Genomic DNA, 27,832 nt, shown 5'->3' on the forward strand with positions numbered 1-27,832 from the left:
AAAGTTGTCTGCCTGGCACACACAAAGCAGTTAGAAAAGGCCAACACATTTGCTGCTTTGACTGCATACCTTGTGCTGACGGGGAAATAAGCAATCAGACCAGTAAGTAGCAAAATACTATATGTGTATTTATTATTTAAGAAATAATTGCATAACATTTTCAAAGCTTCTTAAAAATATTCACTGTTGGAGGAGGCTGAAGCCAATTTTAACAAGACAGGAAAGAGTGTGGGACAGGGTGCCAACTCATGATTATGCTCAATCACACATACAAAACCAGTTTCAAATGAGAAATTAACCAAACATGCATGTCTTTGTGAATATTAAAAAAAAAACAGTACACAGCGCAATAAACATATACACTCACAGAGAGAGAGAGAGAAAGAACATGCAAAATCCACACAGACAACAACTGGGTATAAGATTTGAAATGAGAATATTGGATATGTGATGCAGCAAAAATATCATTCATTTTGCTATCTCTTTTTTAATTTCATAATTAATAGGAGTTGTGATATATTTATAAGTTCAAAGCATGAACCAGTCATGGACAGTATACAGGTTCTTCCCTAGCATATTCACACTCGTAAACACATTAACTTCTGGTTACTGTATAGAAGTATGTATGATGTAACTTCAAAACAGGAACCAGTCATGAACAATTTTCAGATTCATCCCAAGCGGCATTTACACACATAAACACATTCATTGATCCAAACAAACTTACACTTACCAATATGAATCAATGTCGCATCCCAACTCTTTATAGAACACTTCTATGGTAAACATCGAAAAGTGCTCAGTCCCCTCTTACTGCAATGCTTAGCCTATCACTGCAGTACTGCTTGATAGGCAGGAACTTTCAAAATATGAAGAAAGAAAGTAATATTTCATCAGTTAACTTAGTTACATCTTGTAAATTTTTGTAATATGGAATTTAACCAATAAAATAATCAAAGGAATAAAGAACTTACAACATCACCTGGGGCCTCATGTATAACGCCGTGCGTAGAACTCACACTATAACATGGCGTAAGCACAAAAGCGGGATTGTGCGTACGCACAGAAAAATCCAGATGCAGGAATCTGTGCACACGCATACTTTCACGTTCATCCACTACATAAATCCCGATCAGCGTGAAAAGTAACACACGTGCACGCGCCTTCTGTCCCGCCCCAACTCCTCCCAGAATTACGCCTCTTTGAATATGCAAATCAATATAAATAGCCTTCTGGGAAAAGCACAGGGGAAAATATAAGAATTTCAGCGAATACCAAGTGGAGGCAAAGGAAAAACGTACTATTTGTTGGTTTAAACAGTGGTATAATCAACAAAAGAAAGTTGATCGAGTGACAGAGTGTCAGAAAAACTCGAAAGATCAAATTCACAAAGTCGCACAGTGCCCGAAATAAAAAAGAAATCACATATCAAAGTCGCCGTGAAAAGGCGAGTCATAGCCCACTGTCTGAGTGTCATATGAAAGCATATTAGGGTACAAACAAAAAACATAGGCACACAGTGTGAAAAAAGCACGAAATGTCAACTTTAATCTCAAAATTTCCACTTTAATCACGTAGTTTATTTTGCCATTAAAGTAGAACATCATAAACTTCATCTTAAAATCGTTTATTTTACTAGTTTCTCAAGTAGCATGTTAAATGCTTTGTTCTGTGTTTGATCTTCTATGTGCTCTGTGTGTGAATCACTACGTGCTTCCGTTCTTTCTCTTTCTCCGACAGGACACAGAATGCATTACATTCAAGATATTACAGCTCTCTGAATAATTAAAATACTGAGATGTATACGTGATATCATTTTCATGATGATAGGAATGAAAGCATGTTATTAAACATGGGAACACGGTGGCGCAGTGATTGTTCATATCTCACGCAAGAGGCTTGCTGCACCATGTGCGACCTTCGATGAAATAATTTATTACAGAAGTACTGTCTCTTTCAAACGTACTAACCTCCAATTCCTGTCCATACTTTTCTTTCTCCAATCGCCACACAATCAGCTCTGTAATAGACGTTAAGCCATTTGTAAGCTTAGAACGCCGATTCTTCAAAACTTTTAAGGAACATTGAAATATCTTCGTAGTACATGTTTCATTATTCTATTCGTCAATCCTTCCAGTGTCGCGTCAGCACCAGCAAGAATACAGCGCAAGGCAGGAGCTATCCTTGAACTAGCTATACGCTGCGGCACCGTGTCCTCACATGTTTAATTATTAACAATACAGATTATTTAAATGAAGTTAAAGTTTTATCTGTATACTATAAGCAACATATTTTGCTGCATTTCATCTTAAAAATGATATTGTCATCATACGCGCTTTATAAAGTAGCACAGGTTGTGCAATATTATAACTGTAGTGTAAATTTACAGTGAGGTGATTGTACTTATAAGTACAAACAGTTCTACAAGGAGCACTTGATGGACTGATTGAGTGCGTTTATAGTTATTGGGATGAAACTGTTTCTGAAACGTGAGGTCCGTACAGGAAAGGCTTTGACGCTTTTTGCCGTGGTTGAGTTAGTGTGTACTTGAAATTGTATACCGATAATTCTCTTTCCGATCATCTGCTGCTGTGATTCACACTCAGATACAGTGATATAAATACTCCGAGTGGTGCAGTGAGAGTAATATGGAAAAAGATGATCCGCTGTGGCAACACCTAACGGGAGCAGCTGACAGAAGGAGAAGAAGGTGCAGTGAGCGTAACAATGCTAAAGCAGTTATGGTATTTGGAATACTATGGCTATTCCCTGGCCCATTATATTGCTACAGGCTAATTACGATCAGATGCATTACACTAATAAACAATATGCAGTAAATTTCAGTGTATTTATAAAGCCGCGTCAGGAATGTGGAGCTAAGAAAGAAAGGATGAGCACACAGGAACAGTAGTTTGACCATTCTGTGGACCATTATATTGTTACAGGTTAATTACAATCAGATGCATTAAATTTATGAACGATATGCGGTTAATTTCAGTGTATTTGATAAAGCCGCCGCCGTGGATGTGGATCTAAGAAAGAGTAACCACACAGGAACAGTAGCACTGCTTTGACGCTGGGTGCCGCCAGTCTGCAAAACTGAGCGGAGAAATTGCGTACGCCAAGGTATGAGTTACCGTGGAAATGTGCGTGGCTTTACGCCAAGTTTAGGTTTTATACATCGCGATTTGAGCGTGGAAAGGTTCGTACGCAACATTTCTGTGCGTACGCACCGTTTATACATGAGGCCCCTGGACTCGCAACAGTACAAATGCAGTAGTGTATTTTGTGGCAATGCTTTTCAACAGTTTTAAAGAAAACCATTTATACTGTAATGTTTTCATTTAAACTTTAAAAGCAGAAGAAATAATGAATAACAGATTCTTTTAAATGTTTTTATCCTGAACTCAATTCAGGATAACAGAGGCCAGACCTAATTCTGTCAGCACTGTGTGCACAAGGCAGGAAACAACCGAGATTCAGCACCAGACTACTGATGGTCCCAATTTTGAATACTTATCAAATTTATTTCAAAAACATCTGATATCCAATGCCCCTTCTTGAAAACATAATCATCTTCATTGATTTAGCAAATCATGGATGGTACTATCTTCACCTGCAAAAATGCTGCAAAGCTTTTCATAGAATTATTAGTCAGTGCTTCACATCACTATGGAGGCATTTTCACCCAGCTCTTCATGATGAACTGTTTGAATTCAGCAATATTTACAGACTTCGTATAAAGAATTGTATAATTTAATGACATTTATAGGGGTGTTTTGTTTGGGCTTTCTCTTGACCTTTGTAAAATAGTCAATTTCTCCTTTTATTAGCCTTTTGGGGTCTCACCAGTTAGTTTGGGGGTCATTGTCTTCCCACTTTATCCAATGATGCTTTGACCAAAAGAGAGATAATATGACATTTTCCAGTACTCAGAAGAAAAAAATGAAAATTTATGTTTTAAGTAATGAATAATCACAGTATTCAAGGCAATAAAAGTCCTTTTGTATTGTATCTCTAATGATCTCCTGTTTGATTCTCGTGTTTATCTTCATGTTATCTATTCATTTTCAAGAAGATCCAAAATAACTTTAAATCTGTTTCACAACTATATGTCTAATTGTATTTAGTTGTAGACCTACAGCCTAAATAAGATGAAGACTTGTATGCAGATAAATAAATGGAAGCAATGAAATTTAACTCTGAAGACATAATTTAAGCAAAAAACATCATTACATTTTACTCAAATCAAACTAACCACTGCCCTGATGACTATAGTAAACAGTTAAGAAAATTAAAGATTAAATATAGCTCAATAGCTCAAATTAACCAAGGACAATATCGATATATCCTTGCCAATTTTTCAAACTTATTTTAAGTTGTTCCTCGTAAAGCCAATTTATTATTTTGTAATTTTAAGTAATATAGAACACCCTTTAGGCATTGTATTATGGTTGGTAGGTTAAGATACTTCAAATAGATCAAGATAAAACAGAATTCGTGGAGTATGGTAAACGTTATCACAATTTATTCCTCATTAACATTTACAATACACTCCAAATAAACCTGATCAGGGATTAGGGATTATTGTGATCCCAAAACTTTCTGATAACCAAGTAATGATTCTGACCCAATGGACTTTAAGAAAGGAGTATTTCCAAAGCTTGGGAAGTATGTGATGGAGGACATCTTTCATACTGTACATACGGTGGTGTTCTATGTGGAGTTCGATCTTTTTCACACAGATGGAGGAATAGGGTATTGAATCTCGGCCGTAGTTCAATTTATTACCAGAAATTTCAATTAAAAGATACTGATCCTAATGTTGTTTCAGTTTATCTGGACAATTTAGAATGTAATTTCTGGTTTGCTCAGATAAGTAAAACATCCTATCATATTCTTTAAATTTGTCATTTATCTCTGTTTTTAATATTTTTTTCCTTGTGCCCACAGTATTGATTTCTATGATATTATCTGGAACTTCTATCATACATAAAAGTGATTTACAGACTTGCATATTCATCATTTATATTGGAAATGTGACTAATCACTTCTGTTATTGCTCAACTCTGAAGCTTCTTTCTGAGTAAGATAGGATATTTTTGTCACTAATACCATATGATAGGGCTGGCCAGGTCCGATCCTGGACAGCCACAGTGGCTACAGGTTTTCATTCTAACTATTTTTTTTAATTAGTGACTACTTTTTGATACTAATTAACTTCATTTAATTTATTTGCTATTAAAGACTCAACCCCTTTAAATCAGGGCAGAGAAATGTCAGTCCTGGAGGACTGCAGTGGCTTCAGGTTTTTGTTCCAACCTAATTGCTTCATGACAAATCATTAATTGCTGATGAATCACTTAATGCTCAAACGACATTCTTCTGCTACATTGTAGTTGTCTCGCTTGTTTAGATTTTGAACCCTTAATTGCTTATTTTAGTCTTAAACAGCTGTATTCAATGTTTTAATTGCTCCTTATTAGCAATTAGACGCAAGTAACAAAGGAACCAGTAGTTCTACACCTAGCTTGTCTCCATTTTCACCCATGTGTATTCATCACTCACAATTTGATTTAATTAAGGACTGAAGAGAAGGTGAAGAACTGAAAATTACTCATCTGTTTTAGACTTAAAATCACTTGGATGATATGTGTGTCATTATAAAAAAAATAACTATGACTTAAGAATGAACTGACATGGTAGAGATAAAACACTAACAAACCATAAAATTAAATAAGATCTGTTACTGGTGTGGATTGGCTCCTAATTACCAACTGGGTTAGAACAATTCCAGGATCGGAGTTGGTTACTCCTGCCATATGATCGTTCAGAAGCTTCTTCCAAGTGACTCCTGTGATAGCTTTGTTGCAGATTTTCTCTGCATAGATAAATCAATCATTTTCTGAACTAATGTGATCCAATTGTAAACTTACACAAGGACAAAAACCAAGTGGAACCACTCATAACCTGAATATTACAAGAACCTGCTCATACCACACAAATAGTTACAGTAAAGTGATTCAAGCACTTCTGGAGCTGTGAGACAGCAGTGGCATAGTATGGTACAATTTGTATAATATTCATTAGCTGGATGAACTGTGGTTAATATTATTAATTGCTCAGCTCTAACACAGATAATCACCACTAAATATTTTAACAACAACTTCTGAATTGAAAGTGACACATCTTATCCATATATCCATATTATTCAAATCAATAAACTATTTTTTCATGTATCTTTTATTAATATAACTAGCAAAATACCCGCGGTTCACAGTGGAGAAGTAGTGTGTTAAAGAGGTTATGTAAACATATATATACATAAACATATATACTTATATACATATCTACATATACACATATCTACATATATATATATATATATATATATATATATATATATATATATATACACATATAGACATCCACATATATATATACATATATCAACATATATATATACACATACATATACACACATACATACATACACCCATATATATATATATAAATATATATATATATATACACATACAGACACATATATATATACATATAGCAAAATACCCGCGCTTTGCAGCGGAGAAGTAGTGTGTTAAAGAGGTTATGTAACCATATATATACATAAACATATATACATATATATACATATCTACATATACATATATATACATATACACATCCACATATACATATATATATATATATATATATATATATACATATACAAATTTACATATCTACATATATATATATATATATATATATATATATATATATAGATATAAATATAGACATACATATATACATACATACATTCACATATATATATATATATATATATATATATAATAGCAAAATACCCGCGCTTCGCAGCGGCGAAGTACTGCTTTAAAATTTTAAATAATAAACTGAGGGAAATTATACCAATAATTATTTGTTAAGGATCTCTTTGTATACCATGTTGTCAGTTCGCCCCTCCGGTTGTAATATGACCAAGTTGTGCGCTGAGCTTACTCTTGAGCATGGAACGTATACTTGGCCATGTGAAAAGCAAATGAAGAACAGCAAGACCGCGCCAGCTGCGGAGCTCAGCTCGGAGCGAAATGAAGTGAATGAAATGAGGTGAATGGGAGGGGAGATGATCACGTGACTCCAACACCCGCCTTAACTCTCCATCCCTCCACAAACACACAAACACAGTCTCTCGGATCCCAACTCTCCTTTATATATATAGATAAATAGCAAAATACCCGCGCTTCGCAGCGGAGAAGTACTGTGTTAAAGAGGTTATGAAAAAGAAAAGGAAACATTTTAAAAATAACGTAACATGATTGTCAATGTAATTGTGTTGTCATTGTTATGAGTGTTGCTGTCTTTTATATATATAATATACACACACACACATAAAGATATATATACATATACATATATATACATATCTACATATACACATATCTACATATACATACGTATATACACATCCACATAAACATATATATATACATATACAAATTTACATATCTACATATATATATATATATATATATATAGACATACATATATACATACATACATACACACATATATATATATATATATATATATATATATATATATATATATATATATATATATATATATATACTGTATATATACATATCTACTTATTGGCTCCTGTATTTAGGATATGGCAGGTTGGATAATGGACGGATGGACATTTGTATGCATAGCCCCATTTGCCCGTTGTCGTTTTTTTTCTTTCTTCAGTAATATTTCAGCAAACCCGGAGCTTGTCAGTTCAAATCGTGGTACTGACACCACTGTGTGACCCTGAGGAAGTCACTTCACCTGCCTGTGCTGCAAAAAACAAAAGTAATGTAACAAATTGTACCTCAGATGTTGTAAGTTGGTGGAATAAAGGCATAAGTAAAATAGATAAATATGTATTATACACATAGGAACTATTCATTTATTTTCAGTTAAGTCATCTGCAGCAAACTTTTATAAATGAGGGTTTCTGATTTTTAGATAGTGCAAACTGTTTCTTCTTCATTGACGTTTTCTCTTGGACAGCTTTTTTCATTTCATTGAAAATGAAGGCAGCAGCTGCCAAAATATGTAGCTTTCTTATTAATTTTTCAACATTGTGTAAAATAAATGTATAAAGTAACATAAAAGGTTTAAATACTGGTTATCCTTTTACAGTAAAATATTACTAAAGAGATACAAAAAAAGTAAAATGGATATGTTCTTTTTCTTTAAGGAGATTAAATATTACTGAAGAAAGAAAAAAAAATTAAACAGCCAAATGGGGCTATGCATATGATCTTAAAAGGTTTAAATAAAACAGAAATATATATTTTATTTTTACTTGCTTAACTTGTGGAGGGTGTATCCTGTAGCAAAGCCCTAACTTTTTTCGTGAAAGTCCGTTTCAGTCAATAAGTCTTATGTGTGTGTTTATGTATGTGTGTATATATATGTAGATATGTGTATATGTAGATATGTATATATATGTATATGTATATAAATGTTTATGTGTGTGTGTATATCTATCTATCTATATTATATATATAATATATATATATATATATATATATATATAAAAGACAGCAACACTTATAACAATGACAACACAATTACATTGACAATCATGTTACGTTATTTTTAAAATGTTTCCTTTTTTTTCATAACCTCTTTAATACACTACTCTACTGCGAAGCGCGGGTGTTTTGCTAGTATATATATATACATACATATACACACATATATGCAGTTTCAATAACATAGAAATCAATATAAACATTAACATCATTATCATATGAGAATATGAAGTAATATATAAGAAGCACATTTCATATAAATATAAATTATTAAACAGTAAAATCTTCTTCTGTAATTTGCTACCGTGGCAATTTGTGTGTCTGTCCAGGATTTTAAATCACCTGTAGCTCGCAAACCGTTTCACCTATTGACTTGAAATCTGGTACACATATAGAACGTCACGTCTACTATCCGCTTTATGGGTGATGATTGTATTACTCTTTTTATCTTTATTTTATTTTATTGTAGAATCAACTCCTATCTGCACACACCAGGGCGGCCGTGGGCGGATGCGTATGGTGTATTCACTCCATGTTATCGTGCATTGCGCTGTCACTGGTATTTTGATAAAAGAATTTGAACAACATATAAGAAGCGTATAAATTATTAAACAGTAAAACATTAACATTTAAGAAGTAAAGTTACATTAAGTACTACTGCAGTGCCTTCGGGTATACCTCATTTTTTGTTTGCCCATTACATGCTTAAATGTATACATTTTTTGGTGTACCTACCCGAGAACACGCGACATATAACCGAGCGTGGGAGAAGCATGGATTTTAAACACGCGTTGAGTTCATCTGCTGGTCTCCCTCGTGGAATAACTGGTAATGTTTGACTAAAATCTACAGCGAGTAAAACGACATTACCTCCTATTTTTTTTTTTACGATCTCTGAGATCTTGCTTTTTTCGGTTCAAGGCTTCATAAGCTCTTTTATGTTGTATGGTGTACTTATCCCAAACCATCATCTTTGAATGTTGCAAAACTTTCGCCTTGTATGTAGATCGGGGTAATTACATTCATTGCATTCCTAGTCTGAATCACAATCTGATTGTATGGGTGGTTACCTGGCACTGTAGGGTTGCCACCCGTCCTTTAAAATACGGAATCGTGCCGCATTTGAGAATGAAATTGCGCGTCCCGTTTTGAATCAATACGGGACGGGATTTGTCCCGTATTTTTTTTATCATTTTTTTTTAAAGCAGCGTCTCATGCAAATCATCCCACACGCATTTTATGAAGATGCCTCCTTTCCTACTTATGATTGCGTAATACTTGATGTCATCGTTAGTTTGATTGGTCTTTTTAACTGTCCAGTGAGGAGGGCGGGTCTTTTAAGTACCAGTCTGCAAACTGTTGGCACTGAGATGTGGCACCCGCTGCAGTATGCATCCCTTATTTTTTTGTATTAAAAGTGGTAACCCTACATGGCAGGTAACACTTAAGTTTGGTCATGAAGTCGTGTAAAATCCGCCACGTGCCCTCTTTTAATTGCGAGAAGCAGGTATATATAGCCAAATTCTCGCGGTTCGTTGCGGCGAAGTACGGCTTTTAATTTTTTAATAAGAAAAGAAAACCTTTTTAAACGGATCGAAAATATACCAATAACAATTTGTTAAGGATCTGTTTTTTTCTGAACCTCGCTTTTCACAGCTGTCGCGCTACGGCGTGTGTTTCGTTTTTTTGACAGTATGTAGATCGTGGTAATTACATTCATGGCATTCGTTTTCTGAATCACAATCTGACTGTATGGGTGGTTACCTGCCAGGTAACGCTTTTGGTTGGTCAGGAAGTCGCCTTACATCCGCCACGTGCCCTCTTTCTGTTTCCAGAAGCTGATCATAGAATGGTTTTAATAGTTTACTTTCAAATAATGCAAAGAGTATGCGACATGTGTTTCTCCCTAATTCTGGGCTCATCAGGCATACACACTCACTGCATCACCTCTCGTGAATCGAATCTCTATCGTCAGCGCCAGAGTTGAAGCCCCTAACGTTGCGGTCAGCAAGTCGGCTAACATCCGCCATGTGCCGTCTTTCAGTTGCGAGAAACAGATCATAGAATGGTTGAAACTGTTGCCCCTAACGTTGCGCCACGGCGTGTGGTTCGTTTATACCTCGTGTCTTCTCATTAAACTTTTATCTCGCGAATATGTTATTGCAATCCGCAGCGGGAGCATTTCTATAAACTTAATTTAAACTTACGTTTTACACCGTGCTTTGTTTCCCTTATGAACATGCTTGTATGCTTCACTCGCTCCCTTCTCAATTGTTTAATGAATTTTTTGCTCTTCGCTGTTTGCGGCTCTTCCGTCATTTCCCCCTACTTCGTTCTTTTATCTCGCGAATATGTTATTGCAATCCTTAACGGGAGCGTTTCAATAAACTGATTGAAAATAGTTTTGCATTTACCTTTTTAGTAAAAGGTGAGCTTTTAAGCCTGAGAAATCACCCCGTAAATGCACACGTTTAATTGCACATGTGTTAATATGTATGGTTACACAGTATTAAAAGACAGTGAACAACGTCAGTTACCTTTGTTCCCACGTTTGATAAAAGGCGAGCTTTTAAGCCTGAGAAATCACCCCGTAAATGCACACGTTTAATTGCACATGTGTTAATATGTATGCTTACACAGTATTAAAAGACAGTCAAAAATTAACATCATTTACCTTCGTTCCCGCGTTTGACTCATGCTGTAAATCTCTTCCTTGTTTTTAGTTCACGTGATTAAGTAGGAGGCGTGATGACGCGATACGTGACTCCGCCTCTTCCATTACAGTATATGGACAAAAAATATGTTCCAGTTATGACCATTAGGCGTAGAATTTCGAAATGAAACCTGCCTAACTTTTGTAAGTAAGCTGTAAGGAATGAGCCTGCCAAATTTCAGCCTTCCACCTACACGGGAAGTTCGAGAATTAGTGATGAGTGAGTCAGTCAGTCAGTGAGTCAGTGAGGGCTTTGCCTTTTATTAATATGTATAGATTATCACAAATCATTTTGGTTAACTTGCATAAATGCCCTAAAGGAAATTAAACATTTATGAAACTACTAACTTTCATGTTGTGTTACAGATTCACTTCACTGTATGAGCTGCCCTCTCGACTACAGGTCAAATCAAGACAAAAATCAATGCATCCTTAAAGATACTGAATTCCTCTCCTTTGAAGAGATCATGGGCTCATTACTCATTCTGTTTTCTTTAGTAGGAGCTTTAATGACAATTAGTGTCACAGTCATCTTCATCCTTTACGTTGATACTCCAGTTGTGAGAGCCAACAATTCAGAACTCAGCTTTCTTCTGCTGTTCTCCTTAATCCTGTGTTTCCTTTGTTCACTTACTTTCATCGGTCAGCCATCAGACTGGTCATGTATGCTGAGACATACGATTTTTGGGATCACCTTTGCACTCTGCATCTCTTGTATTCTGGCAAAAACATTTGTGGTTTTAATGGCTTTCAGAGCTACACTACCAGGCAGTAAAGTCATGAAGTGGTTTGGCCCCTGTCAGCAGAGAATGAGTGTCGCATCTTTCACAATAATTCAGGTTATAATTTGCACATTTTGGTTATTTTTATCACCCCCCTTCCCTCATAAAAATTTTACATCATACAAAGAAAAAATAATCCTAGAATGTGAGGTGGGGTCCATGGTAGCATTTTGTGTCATGCTTGGTTACATTGGATTTCTTTCTGCTGTGTGCTTCATCCTTGCCTTCCTTGCTCGTAAACTTCCAGACAACTTCAATGAAGCTCAGCTTATTACTTTCAGCATGCTGATATTCTGCTCAGTCTGGATCACTTTCATTCCGGCTTATATCAGTTCACCTGGCAAATACACAGTAGCAGTTGAAATATTTGCAATTTTGGCTTCTAGTTTTGGATTACTCTTTTGTATATTTGTTCCCAAATGTTATGTCATATTATTAAAGCCTGAGCAAAACACTCGAAAGCATCTAATGGGAAAAGTGCCCTCAAAATCACTTTAAGAAAACATTTAAATTTCTGCATTTGTTTATAAAGAAAAGAAAAAAATCTATCACTTCTAATGTGTTTCTGTGTATTTTTTCATTTATAAATTAATTATTCTTGTTCATTGATAGTTTTACATATGAAGTGTTTTAGTGTGGATCACCATTACTTTAGGAATTTGATAAATACTGTGTGCACTTTGTAATGGTCTTCAAAGAATAAACCTTATTACTGAAGAAAATAACAAGGAGATTTTTTTTTTTTTGCTTTTCACTACAACAGTAATGTAATATGTGTGTTGTTTGCCTGGATAAATGAAATGTATCTGGTTGCAGTGATTAGTGCTTTTTCTTTTACTGATTTTGAGACCTGGATTCAGCATAATATAATAGCCAATATCTATGTGAGGATTATCATACTATCTGGAATTTTATTTCTTTTTCACATTTCTAGTATTTTTTTAGCAATTCTGGACTGTCTCTGAATCATTTATAATTGAATGTAGGTTAGTGTGTGAATGTGTCTACAGCAGAAGACATCCCAGTTAAAGACATCCTCTGCTCCTGTTGGGGGTCCTGCTCCAGTTGTGCTCCCCTATGATGTTTGTCTATTCTTTAATTGAGAAATAACTGCATACTGAGAGTCTTTTTACTTCTGAAAGAGACGTTTGTTTGAAGTGTTTGAATAAAGTTCCTGTCTCTACAATCTCCTGTGTTTCTGTGCAATTCTGTGACCCAAGAGTGACACCCTGTAGCACTGCAGTCTCACTGTCCCTGGGATTGAGCCGCTGCACTAGACTAGCCTGCAGGCATCAGCGCTTACCTCTGTGTGCTTGAGTGCAGCCAGTTCAAGCACAGTTGGCTCGGTGATTTACTGAATTTCATCCATGGCGTCAGTTGCACCTTGTACATATTGTTCCAGTAGTTTTTTATATAGTTTTTACAGTTCATCAGCAGTGTGTAAAATGATCAGTGTTGCAGTAATTGTGATGCTCTTTGAATAAAGAAAATCTGTTCCATTAAAATTTCACTTTTTCTTTGTGAATTGTGACGTTTAAGTAAAGTGCACCAAAAAAGTATTTGGCGTCCAGGGATGCATTAACCCCCAAGTATGTGTCAGTTTAAGGGTTAAAGCCCCAAGATGCCGCCGAAACGCCCTGCACATTCTAAGGCTTCTGGCAATGAAAACGCACTTGCATGAATTACAGTACATATAGCGGTAACATCGGTATTTTATATTCTAGCATTGCAGAAGACATACCAGTACAGTACTGTACAGTATACAGGTTTACCTTTACATTCTTTATTTTTAGGTAATGTATTAAGCTGAGTTTGAAATTCAATTAAAGTGTTTTGGGGTCATATTTAGGGTTTAAACTATAAAAATAGGCATTTTTTTAACCACATCCAAAATTTGCGGTTTTTCACAATTCGCAGCTGCTCTAGGAATATAACCACTGCAAATTTTGGGAGTGTACTGTATTCTTAACAATAAATTAAATAGCATATCATTTCTGAAATGAAATAGAGTAGGGTTTATTCTGAAGGAACAGTATGTCAAGAGTGTTTTGGAAGTGAAAAGAGTGTCAGACAGAGTAATGATTATGAAGCTTGAAATTGGAGGTGTGGTGATGTATGTTGTTAGTGCATGTGCCCCACAAGTTGAGTGTGCGATGGATGAAAAAGAAGATTTCTGGAATGAGTTGGATGAAGTGATGTACAGTGTACCCATGGGATAGAAAGTGGTGATTGGAACAGATTTCAATGGACATGTTGGTGAAGGGAACAGAGGAGATGATGAGGTGATGGGTAGGTATGGTGTCAACGGGAGGAATGAAGAAGGTCAGATGATAGTGGATTTTGCACAAAGGATTTGCATGGCTGTAGTGAATATGTATTTTAAGAAGAGGGAGGAACATAAAGTGACATACATGCAGAAGAATCAATCTGAAGGAGATTTAAGACTGCAAAGTGGTGGCAAGAGAAAGCGTATTTAGACAGCATAGGATGGTGGTCTGTAGGATGATGTTGGAGATCAAGAAGAGGAGGATAGTGAGGGCAGGGCCAAGGATCAAATGATGGAAGTTGAAAAAGGAAGACTGCAAGGTTGAGTTTATGGAGGAGGTAAGACAGGCACTGAGTGGCAATGAAGAGTTACCAGACAGCTGACAACTACAGCAGAAGTAGTAAGGGTAACAGCAAGAACGGTGCTTGGCATGACATCTGGACAGAGGAAGGAGGAAAAGGAAACCTGGTGGTGGAATGGGGAAGTACAGAAGAGTATACAGAGGAAGAGGATGGTGAAGAAGAAGTGGGATAGTCAGAGAGATGCAGAAAGTAGACAAGAGTACAAGGAGAATAGGCGCAAGGTGAAGAGAGCAGTGGCGAAGGCTAAAGAAAAGGCGTATGATGAGTTGTATGAGAGGTTGGACACTATGGAGGGAGAAAAGGACCTCTACAGATTGGCTAGACAGAGGTACCGAGCTGGGAAAGATGTGCAGCAGGTTAGGGTCATAAAGTATAACGATGGAAGCATACTCACAAGTGAGGAGGGTGTGTTGAGAAGATGGAAAGAGTACTTTGAGAGGCTGATAGATGAAGAGAATTAGAGAGAGAGAGAAGGTTGGATGATGTGGAGATAGTGAATCAGGAAGTACAACGGATTAGCAAGGAGGAAGTAAGGACAGATATGAAAAGGATGAAGAATGGAAAGGCCGTTGGTCCAGATGACATACCTGTGGAAGCATGGAGGTGTTTAGGAGAGATGGTAGTAGAGTTTTTAACCAGATTGTTTAACGGAATCTTGGAAAGTGAAAGGATGCCTGAGGAGTGGAGAAGAAGTGATTTTTAAGAATAAGGGGGATGTGCAGGACTGCAGTAACTACAGGGGGATAAAATTGATGAGCCACAGCATGAAGTTATGGGAAAAAGTAGTGAAAGCTAGGTTAAGAAGGGAGGTGATGATTAGTGAGCAGAATGGTTTCATGCCAAGAAAGAGCACAACAGATCCAATGTTTGCTTTGAGGGTGTTAATAAAGAAGTACAGAAAAGGCAGAAAGGAGTTGCATTATGTCTTTGTGGACCTGGAGAAAGCATATGACAGGGTGCCTCAAGAGGAGTTGTGGTGTTGTATGAGGAAGTCAGGAGTGGCACAGAAGTATGTAAGAGTTGTACAGGATATGCACAGTGAGGGAAGTGTGACAGTGGTGAGGTCTGTGGTAGGAGTGACGGATGCATTCAACATGGAGGTAGGATTATATCAGAGATTGACTCTGAGCCCTTTCTTATTTGCAATGGTGATGGACAGGTTGAGAGATGAGATTAGACAGGAGTACCCTTGGACTATGATGTTTGCTGATGACATCATGATCTGTAGCGAGAGTAAGGAGCAGGTTGAGGAGACCCTGGAGAGGTGGAGATATGCTCTAGAGAGGAGAGGAATGAAGGTCAATAGAAACAAAGCAGAATACACGTGTGTGATGAGAGGAAGGTCAGTGGAATTGTAAGGATGCAGGGAGTAGAGTTGGTGAAGGTGGATGAGTTTAAATACTTGGGATTAACAGTCCAGAGTAATGGGGATTGTGAAAGAGAGGTGAAAAAGAGAGTACTGGAAAGGTGGAGAAAAGTGTCAGGAGTAATTTGTGACAGACGGTTATCAGCAAGAGTGAATGGGAAGCTCTACAGGACGGTAGTAAGACCAGCTTTGTTATATGGGTTGGAGGCCGAGCTGGAAGTGGGTGGCAGTTAAAGATGCTAAGATTTGCATTGGGTATGATGAGGATGGACAGGATTAGAAATGAGTACATTACATTGTCGGCTCAGGTTGGACGGTTTGGAGACAAAGTCAGAGAGGTGAGATTGCGTTGGTTTGGACATGTACAGAGGAGAGATGCTGGGTAAATTGGGAAAAGAATGTTAAAGATGGAGCTGTGAGGTAAGAGGAAAAGAGGAAGGCCTAAGAGAAGATTTATGGATGTGGTGAGAGAGGACATGCAGGTGATGAGTGTGACAGGGCAAGATGCAGAAGACAAGTAGATATGGAAAAGGATGATCCGCTGTGCCAACCCCCAACGGGAGCAGCCGAAAGAAGAAGATCATTTCTGAAATGAAAAGAACAGAACCCCTATCAATTTATAAATTGTTTTTAATTATTACAAGATTCATAAATTATTAATAGACTAAACTTAAAACCCAAAATATACAAGAGACCAAGTTGTACACCACGCTGCATAAATGCAAAATGCCTTGGCACAATGTTAAAAGAATAAGAGTAAGTTTTTAATAAAACTTCGTATGTAATTCATACAACAGCCATATGTTAGAACTCAATAAAACATAACTTATCGTACCCTTGAACATTTTTGCAAAATAAACATATCAAGTAAAGTAAAATTATAAAACACTAGGAAAAAGCTGGTAATATGGTTTTAACCCAGCAACCGTCACAATGCTTTGCTTTTGACAGCTTAACAGGGAACCCAAATGCATGTGGTCTGTTGGGTGTAATGTTAGCTAGCAATAGGTATGCTATTAACTATTAATAAAAACAAATGACTTTGGGGAAGTTCATAATTGAAAGCCACAAAAGTTATAATGGGCAGAAAACATTTTTCTATACTTGCACAGACAGAAGATATTTGTGCCTAAAAAAATGCTTGCAACTCCTCTGAAGATGGGAGATGGCATACAATCGTCCAAGCCTCCACTGAAGAACTAAAGGATGACTGTACCGTTCTTAGACATATGTATACATTTTATTATATACTGTAAAGTATATTAGGAGTGAAAGCTGCATTTTAAAGCAAGTAAAATATAAACCTTTTTTAGTACCATATTTCTCTTGTTTTAATTTCTCCCTCATGGTAAACTGAGGCAAAAATGGTGATGTGCAGTGAAACTAGGACACTAGGCACAATACAATATACAATATATGATATCATCACATTGAAAATTATAGGATACAAAAACACAATATTGCAGTTAATGGTATCTAGCACTAGAATCCCTGCAAAAATTTCATTCTACATGAAAATACTAATTTTCCTAACATATGCAAGAAAACTCATAGGTCCTTATCAATGTGCCAATTGCCCGACGATAAGCGTTTTTGTTTTGCAAATGTGTCAATTTGCAACACTCAACCTGCACTCGCCCATCACCCATTCAGCCAGCTAAACCCATCACCAAGCCACAATTCTCACAGCTCAAGTCTGTGTTGAAGTTTTTATCTAGCAATGAGCTGTACATAATTATATAGGTAATGATATATTGTGATTTGAAATGCATGCATTTCATGGGTGTTCTGTGTCTACAACTATCTGTGTAAATGTAGGATGATATAAGAGATGTGAAGCAAAAAATGTTGTGCACATAGCTATAAGAGAAAATGTTTTTACATATGTTAAAGTAATAATGACATAATGTTGACGTGAAATGTAGAATGTGTAAAGACTGTAGTCAAATATCAAATTAACACTTTCGCCAAAGGTATAACAAAACAAGTATGCTGTTATTCAAGAATAAAACCAAACAAAACATCCATCCATCCATCCATCCTCTTCCGCTTATCCAAGGTTGGGTTGCGGGGGCAGCAGCTTGAGCAGAGATGCCCAGACTTCCCTCTCCCCGGCCACTTCTTCTAGCTCTCGGAATCCCGAGGTGTTCCTAGGCCAGGCGGGAGACATACAGTAGTCCCTCCAGCGTGTCCTGGGTCTTCCCCGGGGCCTCCTCCCGGTTGGACGTGCCCGGAACACCTCACCAGGGAGGCGTCCAGGAGGCATCCTGATCAGATGCCGGAGCCACCTCATCTGACTCATCTCGATGCGGAGGAGCAGTGGCTCTACTCTGAGCATCTCCCGGATGACTGAGCTTCTCACCCTATCTTTAAGGGAAAGCCCAGACACCCTGTGGAGGAAACTCATTTCAGCCGCTTGTATTCGTGATCTTGTTCTTTCGGTCACTACCCATAGCTCATGACCATAGGTGAGGGTAGGAGCGTAGATCGACTGGTAAATTGAGAGCTAAGCCTTGCGGCTCAGCTCCTTTTTCACTACGACAGACCGATGCAGAGCCCGCATTACTGCAGATGCCGCACCGATCCGCCTGTCGATCTCACACTCCATTCTTCCCTCACTCGTGAACAAGACCCCGAGATACTTGAACTCCTCCACTTGAGGCAGGATCTCGCTACCAACCCTGAGAGGGCACTCCACCCTTTTCCGGCTGAGGACCATGGTCTCAGATTTGGAGGTGCTGATTCCCATCGCAGCTGCTTCACACTCGGCTGCGAACCGATCCAGAGAAAGCTGAAGATCACGGCCTGACAAAGCAAACAGGACAACATCATCTGCAAAAAGCAGTGACCCAATCCTGAGTCCACCAAACTGGACCCCCTCAACACCCTGGCTGCGCCTAGAAATTCTGTCCATAAAAGTTATGAACAGAATCGGTGACAAAGGGCAGCCCTGGCAGAGTCCAACTCTCACTGGAAATGGGTTCGACTTACTGCCGGCAATGCGGACCAAGCTCTGGCACCGACCGTACAGGGACTGAACAGCCCTTATCAGGGGGTCTGGTACCCCATACTCTCGGAGTACCCCCTACAGGATTCCCCAAGGGACACTGTCGAACGCCTTTTCCAAGTCCATAAAACACATGTAGACTGGTTGGGCAAACTCCCATGCACCCTCCAGGACCCTGCTAAGGGTGTAGAGCTGGTCCACTGTTCCACGACCAGGACGAAAACCACACTGTTCCTCCTGAATCCGAGGTTCGACTATCTGACGGACCCTCCTCTCCAGGACCCCCGAATAGATTTTTCCAGGGAGGCTGAGGAGTGTGATCCCTCTGTAGTTGGAACACACCCTCTGGTCCCCCATCTTAAAGAGGGGGACCATCACCCCAGTCTGCCAATCCAGAGGCACTGTTCCTGATGTCCATGCGATGTTGCAGAGACGTGTCAACCAAGACAGCCCTACAACATCCAGAGCCTTGAGGAACTCCGGGTGTATCTCATCCACCCCCAGGGCCCTGCCACCAAGGAGTTTTTTGACCACCTTGGTGACCTCAGTCCCAGAGATGGGGGAGCCCACCTCCAAGTCCCAAGGCTCTGCTTCCTCATTGGAAGGCATGTTAGTGGGATTGAGGAGGTCTTCGAAGTACTCCCCCCACCGACCCACCATGTCCCGAGTCGAGGTCAGCAGCGCACCATCCCCACCATATACAGTGTTGACACTGCACTGCTTCCCCCTCCTGAGATGCCGGATGGTGGACCAGAATCTCCTCGAAGCCGTCCAAAAGTCGTTCTCCATGGCCTCCCCAAACTCCTCCCACGCCTGAGTTTTTGCCTCAGCAACCACCAAAGCCGCATTCCGCTTGGCCTGCTGGTACCTATCAGCTGCCTCCAGAGTCCCACAGGACAAAAGGGTCCTGTAGGACTCCTTCTTCAGCTTGACGGCATCCCACACCGCCGGTGTCCACCAACGGGTTCGGGGATTGCCGCCACGACAGGCACCGACCCCCTTACGGCCACAGCTCTGGTCAGCCGCCTCAACAATAGAGGCACGGAACATGGCCCATTCGGACTCAATGTCCCCCACCCCCCTCGGGATGTGGTCGAAGTTCTTCCGGAGGTGGGAGTTGAAGCTTCTTCTGACAGGGGGCTCTGCCAGACGTTCCCAGCAGACCCTCACAACACGTTTGGGCCTACCAGGCCTGACTGGCATCCTCCCCCACCATCAAAGCCAACTCACTAACAGGTGGTGATCAGTTGACAGCTCCGCCCCTCTCTTCACCCGAGTGTCCAAGACATGTGGCCGCAAGTCCGACAACACGACCACAAAGTCAATCATCGAACTGAGGCCTAGGGTGTCCTGGTGCCAAGTGCACATATGAACACCCCTATACTTGAACATGGTGTTCGTTATGGACAATCCGTGATGAGCACAGAAGTCCAATAACAAAACACTGCTCGTGTTCAGATCGGGGTGCCATTCCTCCCAATCACGCCCTTCCAGGTCTCACTGTCATTGCCCACGTGAGCATTCAAGTCTCCCAGCAGAACGAGGGAGTCCCCAGAAGGTATACCCTCTAGCACCCCCTCCAGGGACTCCAAAAAGGGTGGGTATTCCAAACTGCTGTTCGGTGCATACACACAAACAACAGTTAGGACCCGTCCCCCCACCCGAAGGTGGAGGGAGGCTACCCTCTCGTCCACCGGGGTAAACCCCAATGTACAGGCTCCATTGGGGGGCAATAAATATACCCACACCTGCTCGGCGCCTCTCATTGGGGGCAACTCCAGAGTGGTAGAGAGTCCAGCCCCTCTCAAGGAGATTGGTTCCAGAGTCCAGGCTGTGCGTTGAGGTGAGCCCGACTATATCTAGCCGGAACCTCTCGACCTCACATACTAGCTCAGGCTCCTTCCCCTTCAAAGAGGTGACATTCCACGTCCCAAGAGCCAGTTTCTGTAGCCGAGGATCGGACAGCCAAGGTCCCCACCTTCGACCACCACCCAACTCACACTGCTCCTGACCTCCTTGGCCCCTCCCATAGGTGTTGAGCCCATGGGAAGGGGGACCCACGTTGCCTCTTCGGGCTGTACCCAGCCAAGCCCCATGGGTGCAGGCCCGGCCACCATGCACTCGTCATCGAGCCCCACCTCCAGGCCTGGCTCCAGAGGGGGGCCCCGGTGACCCGCGTCCGGGCAAGGGAAAACGCTGTCCAAAGTTTTCATTCATCATAGAAGGTTTGTTTAACCGCTCTTTGTCTCATCCCTCATCTAGGACCAGTTTGCCTTGGGTGGCCCTACCAGGGGCATAAAGCCCAGCACAACAGAGCTCCTAGGATCATTGGGACACGCAAACCCCTCCACCACAATAAGGTGGCGGTTAAAGGAGGGGAAATTACATTTTCTCCCCAGCAGGGAATCGAACTCGGGTCTCTGAGGCATAGAAAGTCTGCTGTGCTCTAAGTCAGCAAATCTTACCACTACACCACTCCAAATAAAACAAAATTGTTTAAATGACATGTTGCTGTGAACGCATAAAAACTGAACTCCAAATATCAATCGGTACAAAATAAAGATGTTTTCATGCATGTGTGTGTTTATGCTTTTCATTTTCAACCTGTTATAATTGATAGGAATGCAGGTGTCACAGGAAATTAGGGTGGTCAGGGAGAATGAAAACTGTCACTGGCTTTTAGGGAAACTAGTGTTAGAAAAACATTGTGATTGTAAAAGCGAGTGATTTGATATAAAATTATAACTGTAAGACGACTCATTGAAGGCTGACTTTAAAAAGTAACATCCAGAGGAATCAGGAATATTTAACACCAGAAAATGTGTAACAGCTCCAAAAAATTGGCTAAAAACATAAGGGTCCACTTCTTATTGATGAAAGTTTCGTCAGTTCTTCAGTTTTATTTGCAATGGCAAAATATCCTGAATGAAACATACTATTTTAATCCGGGATAATTGTCTCACGTCTAGATTTAAAATTATACGACTGGTTTAACACTAGAATTACCAGAGCCTACGAAAAAACGTAAATCCCACCTTAAATCCCTTCGCACCTCTCCGTCAGCATCTTTTGTCTTCTAAATGTGTCAATAAGCCCAAGCAGCAAACAGCCTGCTATACCATCCCCCAACCGCCTCAGAACGGGCAAGAAGTTCTCCCAGTTCCTGCCTTGATTGATTATCTGGGAGCGAGCTACCCAGAATTGTAAGGGGAAATAATCTGATGTGTGTTTTGTGTCTACAACAATCTATGTAAACACATCATTAAAACAAACGTTTTTCATGTTTTAGTAATAAATAACAAAATGTAGACATGAACTGTATAATGTGTGAAGGCTGATGGCCAAATATCAAATAAACACTTTCACAAAAGGTGTAAACACAATATGACAGTTTCCGTGGTGCTGTGGTTAGAACTGGTGACTTCAAATCCAGAGGTCATGAGTTCAAAACTAGCTCCCCGGCAAATTTACCGTTTTGAGTAGTGAGCTGCAATAAAAATATTATGCAATAAAAACATACATTTGATTTGTGTCTGTAACAGCTGGTGTAAATTTATAGTACTTGTAAAAGTTAGCTTTTTTTTTTCACTTTTATTCTCTCAGTTACGATCACGATACAACACCCACCCCCTGCCCCAGATCTGACGTGGTTACTTTTTATCTGAAACTGGGAATTACTGTAGATGGGAGTGATGTTTTGAGACAAGGGAACTGGAAATTCTCTGATCTGGAGGGATAAAAGCTGACACACAAATGCTGGTGAATTTGCCTTCTTCGTATCTCGCTGTCACTTGAATTTTTTTTTGTTCAGTTTTATTGAGTGTTCCTGCTCACGCTGAATTAGTATGCACCTTATGGTCCATAATGTCAAAGCCACACTGACAAAAAAACAGAGATTGGTATATATGATGTTTGGAATAACTCATTTTATGACCTGTATAGTACATTTTGGAAAACATTGTGGCACTGATGCAACATAATTCATATTCATTTGCACGCCTTCTTGCACTTGTAATCAGTGACTGCATTTTTTTTTCTTCGATCTTGCCAGTGTCCACTTTTGGATGCATGGGGGTGTTTCTTTTGTACTCCAGGACATGCAGAGGAAAGAATAGCACAGAGAGGTCAGTTTTGTGCTATATGCAATCATCAGATTTAAACATTAACAGTTCCCACACACCCAAGGACCGCCCTTTCTGCGTTTATCACATGTGTACCTGTTGAAATGTACACACATCTCTCTATGCTGTGGTTCCTATTACATTGAAGGGGCGCCTGACACTGACTGACTGAGGTTGCTTTCCTGGGGGAAGCAGCGGTCTTGGAACAGAAGCTTGTCAATGTTGCATCCTCTTTTGCTTTATCTATCACCTTTTCTTGTAAGAAGTGACGATGAAGTTCCTCTGCAAGGTGATCAAAGAACATTCTTCTTTTCTCATTGGCCCCCGTGCATGCCTTGTACAGTACATGTGCGTGTCATAGCACACAACAACCGGCCACCTGCTTGCTCCTGCTCACACTGAATAAGCTCACGCTTCTGGTGCACGATGTCAACACAGCACCGGGCAAAAAAGAAAGAGACAAATATATGGGACATTTTGAAGAAATCATTTTATGACCTGAATAGTATCAATCAGAAAACATTGTCGCACTAAAGCAATATTATTTGAAAACTAACAGTGTCAGATCAGCTGTAAATGTATGACATTTCTAAAAGTTAGCTTTTTTTCAGCTTTATTCTCTCAGTCACGTTCAAGCTCTCCCTCGCCCCCCATCCCCCTTCTGATCTGACTCTAAGTAACAGCACCAGTATAAATTGACACCAGATCTGATGCTGTTCGTTTTCAAATAATATTGCATATTGCAAAAGCACTGGCAAAGCTGCAAGCTCAACTATCTTAAAACAGAGAAACACTCTCTGCAACTTCAGTTATGAATTAGTTCACTGTTTCAGTTTTACCTTGATCATGGTTACAGCAACTTGTATATTTTCCTCTTTTTCATCTCTGATAGAGGCTACTGATGACAAATAGGTCATAAACACGAGTTAATGAAAAACCAGCAGGCTACCCTGCACAGGATAGGAAGTCGCTTTCACTGCTGCTTCAGCACCCACTGGACTGCAATCCTCTTATCAGCATGTCCTGCAAGGTGCACACAGAAACTGCAGCATGCATCTTCCTCCTTACCTTACAGGTAAGTAAACAATCTTACTAACCATAAAAGTATAAAAAGCAAGCAAGGAAAACAAAGCATTATCTATATATGAATGAAGTACCCTGTGGCATGTAAGCCATTGGACACAGAGCAAATAAACATTTAGTCAGCACTATTTACCTTACAGTAAATCAAGATCACAGCCCCATTATCTGCATAAATATAATGATTCTAATATTTTCACTGTCCCTATAATTTGTTAGGGCGACCAAACATCCAGGTGACAAGGAGAGTCTGAATTTTCAGGCAATGTATTGTGATAAATGCAGTGGGTTGGCGCCCTGCCCGGGATTGGTTCCCTGCCTTGTGCCCTGTGTTGGCTGGGATTGGCTCCAGCAGACCCTGTGTTCGGATTCAGCGGGTTGGAAAATGGATGGATGGATGTATTGTGATAAATACGGTCCATCTGCAGGGTCAAAACTCTGAAGGGGAGAGCTTAATTAAGAACTTGTGTTAAATTTGAACAGCCTTGCCAAGACAGTCAAGAAGACGACAAAACAGACAGTACGTGTATTTATTTCAGCTTCAGGCACTGTTTGGAATCATATATGTTCCTTTGTTAAAGTGTTTTTTTTTTCTTGCCTGGGCCTGAACCCTTAGTGCTGACGATGAGATAAAGCAGGCATTAAGCTAATGAGGATGAACTTTATGGGCGGCACGAGGTTCTCTTCCCGGGTCCTCCCTGCGTGGAGTTTGCATGTTCTCCCTGTGTCTGAGTGGGTTTCCCTCCAACAGTCCAAAGACATGCAGGTTAGGTGCACTGGCGATTCTAAATTGTCCATAGTGTGTGCTTGGTCTGCGTGTGTGTGTGTGTGCGCGCCCTGCAGTGGGCTGGCGCCCTGCCCGGGGTTTGTTTCCTGCCTTGCACCCTGTGTTGGCTGGGATTGGCTCCAGCAGACCCCCATGACCCTATAGTTAGGATATAGCGGGTTGGATAATGGATGGATGGATGGACTTTATGCATACATACTAGCAAAATGACATCTTTTATTGGCTAACTAAAGAGATTACAATATGCATATTGTAATCTTTTTAGTTAGCCGATAAAAGGTTTCATTTTGCTTGGCTTTTCTCTACATTCATAATGACTAATACGGTACAACACCCTAGTACTGCATACATACTACATACATTTCCCAGTTTGCAATTTGCACCCGGCACCCATAATAGTCTGTCACTGTAATAAAGTTTGCCTTTCACTTCTGCCTTTGCCGAACATTTGTCATAACTGAATAGCTTTGCAAATCCCATTTCATGACAATTACTATGGCAACATGCTCAAGCAAATAATGAATTCATTATAAAGGTTTTCTATTTTTTATTTTTTGAATTTAGGCTATGTTAATTACCTACTGCGAATTATTGCTGTGTGTATATGGTGTATGTATGTGTTTATATTTATGTTTTGTGAAAGTGGTTCGTGTTATTGCCTAGATTCCTCTCCAGGCCTGTTCTTAGCCTTTTGCCCAATCCTCGTGAGATAAACTTTGAACCCCGAAATAGACTGGGAAGGCTGTAAAAACTACCTACTGAACTCAGTCCATTGAAGGCTACAGTGTCTGCACAGCCCTAAAATACACCTAGATGTTACGCCATGCATACATTTTGTTACTCGTTACTACCTGCAGCTTCATTTAGCACTTAGGGGGTATGGTGTCTCATTTGCATCTCCTTTAACCTATCATTAATTTATCACTCTTGCAAACTCCTTTTCTTCTCTCAGAAAGCCTGTTTCAGTTCTTTATTTGTTGTTAGGTAAGGCTTCCAATGAATCTCTATCAATTGTTTCTCAGTGGTCTCAAGAGCTGACATTATCCTCTACTCTTTTCTGGGAAACCATTTCCAAAAATGTCAAGTTTTCACAACCATCAATCTACTCAGTACACATTTGTTCACAAGTTGTAATTTACCTCTTAGAAGCTACTTTATAAAGGCTTTATCTCAGATCCCCTCTGTTAGTTTGCCCACATAATGTCCCAGGAACACGTATGAACATGTGTTGGTTTTGCCCTCCTGCTCCTCCTTGTTCTCTTTCCCCATTTGTCACAATTTTTATACTCTTAGACCTTACTGGCCTCCTTTATAAATTCTTATGTTTGGGCACAGAAGCCACTCACCTGTTTTTTGCTTCTAGATGAAAAACATTCTGTCTGTCTTTTCTAATTTGATCAGTTTGGAGCTGTTCCATCAAAAATTACTTGTTCTGTCATATTGATTGCCTTGATTTTATTAAAATAAAAATTGATCACAAAAATAAAAAATAAGAGCTGTGGGACATTCACCACTTAGGAGTTGGTAATAATGCCCACCTCTGTTTAATTATATTCTATGTGCAGATGAGGGACACTGAAGTGATAAAATTAAAAACATCTATAGTATTGGGCACCAGAGAATATTATATTTAAGAAAGATGTTTTTTCTAAATTAAATGAAGCACAGTGAATTCACAGAATATCATATAAATTACCAACTTTGAAACATGTGAGCTGTCAACAAACAGCATGCTAGAGATGCTGCTCCTGGTGCTGGTGCTGGTGCTGTATGTAAACAGCATAAAGGTAGATGAGCCTGTTTGTAGCCTCTATGACACAGTAGATGCACCCTTCTTGTCTAAGGAAGGAGATGTAACAATAGTGGGGATTTTCAACATTCACAACAATGAGAATACAGTGGCTAGTTTTAAATCTAAACCCAATCCGGCAGAATGCAAAGTGTAAGTACATTGTAAAATATTATTAAAGAATAAAATATAAGAATGAAAGTTGGGATGCATCTTGAACTTTTGGTTTAGCTAGGTCTGTATACCAATGTTTTTTATTTAAATCTCAGAGTACTCTTGCTCATGTATAAATTATTGCAAATTGTATTTATGAAATAAGGGAACATATTAAAATGTATAATTAATACAAAGAGAAAGTTAATTTTAGGAAAAGTAATATAAACAATACCTACACGTGCAGGCAAGTAAAAAATATATAAGAATATAGAAATACTGTATATACGTATTATTAAAATTTGTGGCCATCCTGAAAAACATTTATTCACTGTTTAAAATCTCTATCATGCTTATAAACACAGAAGTGATTCATTAACAAACAGATGAGCTTTTACTAATCATTTTACATCATTTGTTTTCTTTAAAGTTTCAATGAAAAAGAGTACCAAAGTGTTAAAACTATGATTTTTGCCATTGAAGAAATCAGTAATAATAGTAAACTTCTTCCTAATATCACATTGGGATACAAGATGTACGATGCTTGTTCTTCTGTGCAGTTATCTATTAAAAAAGCGCTGGCAGTATTAAATGACCCAGGAAGCAAAACATTTAGTAATCTGCCTTGCAGCAGGGCTCCTGCTCCTGTCCTAGCTGTTATTGGGATGTCTTCTACAATCTACACACAAGCAGTGTCTTCAATTACAAATGCTTTTCATATACCACAAGTAAGCAATGTCCTTCAAGCTTAACTTGCTAAATACAAAGCATATAGAAATCAGTAGATTCATCACTGT

General features: G+C 39.2%; 1 protein-coding gene across 8 annotated transcripts in view; it reads left to right on the forward strand.

Annotated features, from left to right (window-relative positions):
* LOC114669580 (extracellular calcium-sensing receptor-like) overlaps window positions 1-27,832 on the forward strand; it is a 116,637-nt gene that overhangs the window by 76,536 nt on the left and 12,269 nt on the right. For 2 of the 8 annotated variants that reach the window (XM_051923763.1, XM_051923767.1), the window contains exon 6: window positions 11,689-11,725. The exons of the other annotated variants lie outside the window; for them this stretch is intronic. In XM_051923763.1, coding sequence (XP_051779723.1) covers window positions 11,689-11,725 — 37 coding nt within the window. The remainder of the gene's footprint in view (window positions 1-11,688; window positions 11,726-27,832) is intronic. 8 annotated transcript variants of the gene reach the window in all.

The sequence above is a fragment of the Erpetoichthys calabaricus genome, chromosome 2 (assembly GCF_900747795.2).
Source record: "Erpetoichthys calabaricus chromosome 2, fErpCal1.3, whole genome shotgun sequence".
In the NCBI taxonomy this organism is placed as follows: Eukaryota; Metazoa; Chordata; class Cladistia; order Polypteriformes; family Polypteridae; genus Erpetoichthys; species Erpetoichthys calabaricus.